General features: G+C 36.3%; 1 protein-coding gene across 1 annotated transcript; it reads right to left on the minus strand.

Annotated features, from left to right (window-relative positions):
* Nucleotides 1-3,459: 3,459 nt before the first annotated feature.
* LOC109238989 (protein kinase PINOID) lies at nt 3,460-5,948 on the minus strand. Its single transcript, XM_019405487.1, has 2 exons — nt 4,945-5,948; nt 3,460-4,403 (listed from the first exon to the last, which is right to left on the minus strand). Exons 1-2 carry the CDS (start codon nt 5,523-5,525, stop codon nt 3,656-3,658), a joined length of 1,329 nt encoding a protein of 442 aa, XP_019261032.1. The 5' UTR covers nt 5,526-5,948; the 3' UTR covers nt 3,460-3,655.
* Between the last annotated feature and the right edge of the window lie 445 nt (nt 5,949-6,393).

Here is a 6,393-nt window from a genome sequence, read left to right on the forward strand (position 1 = left end):
GAATGGGACTGTGGCCGAGAACAAGTCATAGTGGCGGTAACTCTACCTAGAAGACTGGAGATCCCAAGATCTAGGTTCAAGGAGATCAAACAAAGTCATTTATTACGGTTCAACATTGTCAACTAAATTTTTGGTCCATTCTCGTGATGAGACAATGTTCAGTACCAAGGATAAAGCATTAAGGCTTTTTAATGATTTCTAAATTTGATACGGGGTATATCAAATAGTGTATCTACGAGATGACACGTTTAGGAATCACCTATGTAAGTGTGAAGTTTTAGCCGCTTCAAGGAGAACATTGTAAGGCCAGTTCTCTACGCACTTATGAAACCAGGCGGTGTTCATGGCTGAAAAGAACACAACAATGAGAACCAAAGACGGTTAAGGGTTGGTTGTGTGACTTGTGGTTGTCTAGGTATACACTAAAGTTCGACGGTTCAAAGATATCAAATCTACCGATTGATCGAGTATATCCGACATAAGTTCACTACGGAAAGTTCAAAGGGAAACCTACTTATCCAGATGCAATTAATCCTTACTTGCGAATCACACAGTTTTTCATGCATACTTCCGTGATATAGCCATTCCTCATTCATGTGGGGGATTGTTGGGTTTTGGATGTATTTAATTAATATATTAAATACTTAAAAGAGGGTGAATGGGAAATGGAGGGAAATAAAATTTTTGAGTGAAATTTTAAGTTCCCCCCTTGGCAAATGGGCATTGTCCCATATTGGAAGAGGAAGAGGTTTTTTATGGGTATATAAGCAATTGCTCTTCTTCTAGCTCTTAAAGAGTTGAGAAGAAGGCAAGCCTCGCGCCGTCGTCGTCGTCGCTCGCTCGGCTCGGCTTCGGCTTCGGCTACGGCTACGGCTTCGGCTTCGGATTTGGATTCGGATTTGGATTTGGTCAAATGATCGATTGATTGATTAACTTTTTGGACCAAATTTATTTGTTAATAGTAAAATATTAACAAAAATGTTATTAAATATTTGTTTTAATAACAGAATATTAATATTAAATATTAATATTAAATCCAATCCGTTTTTCTGTTTTGGTAACAGAAAAGTAACTACCCTCTTCAATTTTTTCTCTTTATTTTCCCTCTTTATTATTGAGTAAATGGCTATTTATGTAATGGCATTTATGCTGTGGGCGTTTTGCATAAACAGTCATTCTGAAGAGTTGCACCTCTTCAGATTTCAGCCCAACTTTGGCTATAAATACAACACTATTCTGCTCAGAATTTCACTACGATTTTCTGAGTTTTCTCTCCTTCTTCTGCATACTTTTAGCATCAAACAAAGTAAAAAGTAAGTGTGATTTGCTACCGAACTTTATGTTCGCTGAAACACTGGGGTTTGAAGTACCACTACACCAGTGTGTAATTTCGTTCTATCCTGTGAAGAAATAATCCATAATCTTGGGTACTAGGAGGGGATTAAATTCCTTAAGGAAACACTGTGAATTCAGTGGGCTCGAATTGGTTTTATGTCATTTCTGTTTATGTTCATTTCTGTTTATATTCATTTATATTTCCAGAATTATTTTACAAATACAGTCTAATAACACGCCTGACCTGTAGCCAGGCTTGAGTACTTTGTGTTTTTGTGCTCTATTCTCGTATTCTTATTCCCTTTTTGTGCAACTTTCATTCGTCCTTGTTTTTTTTATCTCCTACACATAAAACAATATAATGTAACTCATATATCACACAATTAATCACTAAATCATCAAAATATAAGATGAGTAATGTACTAAAAATATAGGGCCAAACATCAATGTGATTAATAAAAAATATGCCCATAAAGGGGGAATATTCATGCTGTCTAAGTGAGGTTTTAGTGGGACCAATTTCTGTTTGGAAAAGGCATTACTACGTAAGACATGATGTGTACCAATATGTTCGTATCAAAAGCTCTACTGCTTTTTCACATTTTAAAATTGACTCAATTAATTTGTAAAGAGCAGGCTAAATTTTTAAGAAAAACATGATAAAATAAAATATATTTTCAACATGTGGTAATTGATAAATTCTTTTTAATATAGTTGGATCTTAACATATAAACTGTGTTAAGGATTTTGAAACAACGGTATAACAATATCTATGCGGCATGTTAACATTTTCACAATAGAATAACTGGGCTTCCTATTTTCTAATTATATAGCCCATATTTCAATTTATAACCAATTAGCCCAAAAATAACAGGCTAAAATTCAACATCCAACTCGAATAGGTTCTCAAAATTACTATTTAATTTTAGAAAAGATTCTTCAAGCTTCTAAGTTAATATTCGAATCAGTAATTGTGAGTCAAATATTAGTTCGACAAAACCAAATCCATTTGGGTGGTGAAAACTAGATTTTTAACAAGCTTAAATATGTGGGTTTAAATTTCGAATTTGATTTTGTGAGAAATTTGGAGCGGGTGTTATTTAGACTTGTTAGAAATAGTATAAGGACGTTGTGTATAAAATTTGAAGTTATTTAATGGAGATTTGGAATGATTTTGAACAAGAATTGCAACTAAAAATCGTGGAAGAAGTTCGTCTACAGACGCTTGTATAAATGTGTATAAAAGTGTATAAGGTGTGTTTCTACACTCATATACACTATTATACAAGATTATACATAATTATACAAAAAACTAACTTCGTCTTCTTCCTTACGTCTTTTCTGAAATTTAACTCAAATCTACTCCAAATCACTTCAAATTTAAATTTTGAACTCCTTTTGATATTTTCAATTAATTAGAACAATACCCAATCCAAACAACTAACAAACTCAAAAAAACACATTTTCGAAAGCAAAGCTTTGAAAGGTCTTCAATGGCGGACTTCTACTCTTCAATTTTCTTATATTGCAACCAGGTGACATAAGAGGAGAAGTAGAAAATATACTGCCCCTTGAAGCATATGTAGAAGATGTGAGAAGAAGAGAGAGTGAAAGCAATGGTTGTGAAAACACAGATTTAACTCCATAGCTTTTAGAAGCAATGGTTGTAAGAACACAAATTTTGAATTTGCTAGTGCTTTCAAAATATGTACAATATGGGTTAGGTCGGGTAAAATTTAAAAACATGAGCCATTTTTTGTTATGGTGTGAAGTCATGTGTATTTTCATGTAATTCTTTCTAAAACAAATGACTTTATTGAAGTATTTCAATTATGTTATAAAGTATAGTTTATAAAGACAGACATCTTATACCAGCGGCCAGTAAGGTTTTGTCTTCTGCTTAATTACTCTTTCAAAAACTTTAAAACACGTTCTTTTACTCTGTCTCTCTATTTAGTGCTCTCAACTTTAAAGAAAAAGGTCTAAACCTTCGATTAAGTTAACTTACTTCTTTATTAACAATATTTAGATTATTGAAATTCAAATGGCATGTCAAAAGATCGGATAAGCATGCAATATTAACTAGAAACCTACTGAAACTAGTAAAAGTTTTCTGACCCAATAATGTAAAAGAAACCTTGTATCATTGCCGCATGGGAAGTCACTTTATATATACATTTCCTTCTTCTTTTTCAATATAATAATACTAAATAGTCACATTCTGTGAACCCTACTACTACTACTCCTACGTCGACCAAAATATCTGAGGGGAAAAATATTTGGCCAAGTTGAACTAACAATACAATATATCTGTTGGTCGTCAGAAGTACTCAAATGGCGCCGTTTGTTTCTTGACACTGCTAGAATGCGACGACATCGTTTTCTCTGTCCTAGTTCCTGGTGCTGAGGGTGGCGTCACTGATCGTATAAGTGCAAAATTCAAACCTTTGAAAAACGGGTGGGTCTTGACGTCGGCCGCACCACGCTTCGACCCGAGTCTCCTATTCGGATCCTTGTTCAACAGCCCAGATATTAAGTCCCGAGCGTGCGCTTCACTCGTTGTAGCAGGTGCGTTGGTCGGGAAAGTCAATGGTTTCTTCACAATGCTCCGCAGCGTAGCTTCGTTGGATGCACCAGCAAATGGCGTCCTCCCGTAGATCATTTCGTAAATGAAGATACCCAGGGCCCACCAGTCCACGGCATTTCCATGGGACCTACCGGATGCCACCTCAGGTGCCACATACTCGTGGGTCCCAACAAACGAACATGACCGGGCAGTGACCGGTTCAGCCACAAACAACCGGTTGGTTGAGAACGATTGTACCTTTTTTGACCGGAACAGCCGGTTGGATATGCAGAAAAATGGCGGAGGTGAAGTTGACGATTCGTATGCAAAGTCAGGTGATTCAACGGCTGCGATTGAGTCTGAGCACAGGGATAAATCGAAGTCCGTGAGCATAATGTGACCGTCCGATCTAACCAACACATTTTCTGGCTTCAAGTCCCTGTAAATTATCCCCAACATATGGAGATACTCGAGTGCTACCAAAACCTCGGCTGCGTAAAACCTAGAGAAAAAGAAATATAATAAAATAAAAATTAATCACCATTTTATAGGAAAATTAACTGAAATTTCAACTTGGGAAAAAAGTGAGAAAACACATTTTTAGAATACAGAGAAAAAAGTCACTGATTGCTTATTTGATAAAATAAGGGAAAAGACCCTGATTTAGTAAGTTCCCGTTGGAGAGTTGAGAAATGACCGAAACAAGAAAAACCCAAAACGGGAAATTTCTCATTAATAGAAATTTGCGGCTAATTTTCCGAAAAATAAAAGAATGTATGAAAAATATGGGATTTTTTTTTCTCAAATGCAGAATGAAACAAAAAGAACAAGATTTGTATAAAGAAATCACCAAGTAGAAAAGTCCTTTTTGACTTAAAGAAACAAGGAAAAAAACTAAGTTGTGGAGAAAACAACAATCTAATGGCATGTATCAGTTCTCGATTTAGCCATTCAAGAAAAACCCAGTAAAATGAAGTAAATATCCCAATGTGTATAAAAACAAATATACATATAAAATTAGAGAGAGAGGGAGTAAAAAGTACCTAGAAGTGTTGAGAGAGAAGCGTTTATGGGGTTGTTTATGTCTAAGGGAATGCAAATCACCACCAGAACAGTATTCCATAACAACACACGAAAAATGAGAAGCTTCAAACTCAGCATAAAGCGTAGGCAAAAAAGGATGGTCCAACATTTTAATAATTTTCCTCTCAGTTTCAGCTCTTTCAACCTTCTTCTTCAAAGCCAAAACCTCATTATCCACAACCTTCATGGCGTAAAGCCGCTCCTTCGCCGCCTCATCCGCAGCGTTACGGAGGCGGCAGAGGTATACTCTGCCGATATCTCCGCTGCCGATCTGCCGGACGAGACTAAAATCCCTAAAACACAACCCCTTTCCGACGGAACGTATCGCCTGAAAACAAGAATCCGACGACCGGTGAGGCTTCAACGTCGGATTCTGCTCCGGCGAGCTCGGTGGAAGCTCGAAGGATAACCGACTAAAACTTGTGCTGTGGCTATGATCACTGCTCGTACTCATCGAAATTTTACTAAAATTTGACCCCACGAAAGAAAAATTACCATTCGACTCGTTTGCGTAACCAAATATATCAGACATATCGTACATAAGAATTTTAGAAACAGGGAAACATAGTTGTTGATTTTCAACAAAATGGAGAAAAACCAATCTATTGGAACTTTCGGTAATAGGCTTTGAGAATCAGATGCTGAAAAATGTGTGGAATTTTGTGAAATGAACAGCGAAAAAAAGAAGAAAGAAAAGATAAGAGGAATCAAAGACTTGTTTGTTGTTGTTACTAGAGGTGAAAATTGAAACAAGTCAAATATTTCACGTTGAAGAAAGATAGATCCTAATACAACTATATAAAGAAAAAAATTGAGAGAGAACCTTATTAAACAAAAAAATCCGTACAGAAAGAGAAAGTGAGAAGAAAAACAGCTATGGTTATAGCTCTGATTTAATTTTTTCTGTACTTTGTGTAGGCTATGGTTTTTATGGCTGTAGGGAGGTTTTGTAGAGAAGGGGGATGGTGGTTGTGAGTATTTAAGCTACAACAGTACGGAGAACGGGTGAGTTTTTACTTTTTACAAGGGTGGAGGGGGTGGGGTAAATTAACTTTTTTGACTGTGGGGGTGGACACGTGAGTTACTGCATGGCACGTGCGATGATGTTTGAATGACGTAATTGTCTTGGCACGTGTGCAAAGGTGGTCTGTGGGAATTGGCACGTGCCGAATGGGATTGAGTTGCTTATACACTTGAACTTCAGACAGAATGTACAGTACGCGTGGTATTGGACTTGGGATTTTGAAAGCTGCAACTTTTTCTCCTTTAACTGACCCAATGGCCATTTTTTGCTTGTCAACTTCTTTAATTTATTTGTTTGAGTGTTTTCTCCTTTAAACTTGACTACATGGATGTGTTAATTTTCTTTTGAAGTTTTTGTTAGTTGTATTTTATATACTTTTCAACTG

The sequence above is a fragment of the Nicotiana attenuata genome, unplaced genomic scaffold (genome assembly GCF_001879085.1).
Source record: "Nicotiana attenuata strain UT unplaced genomic scaffold, NIATTr2, whole genome shotgun sequence".
In the NCBI taxonomy this organism is placed as follows: domain Eukaryota; kingdom Viridiplantae; phylum Streptophyta; class Magnoliopsida; order Solanales; family Solanaceae; genus Nicotiana; species Nicotiana attenuata.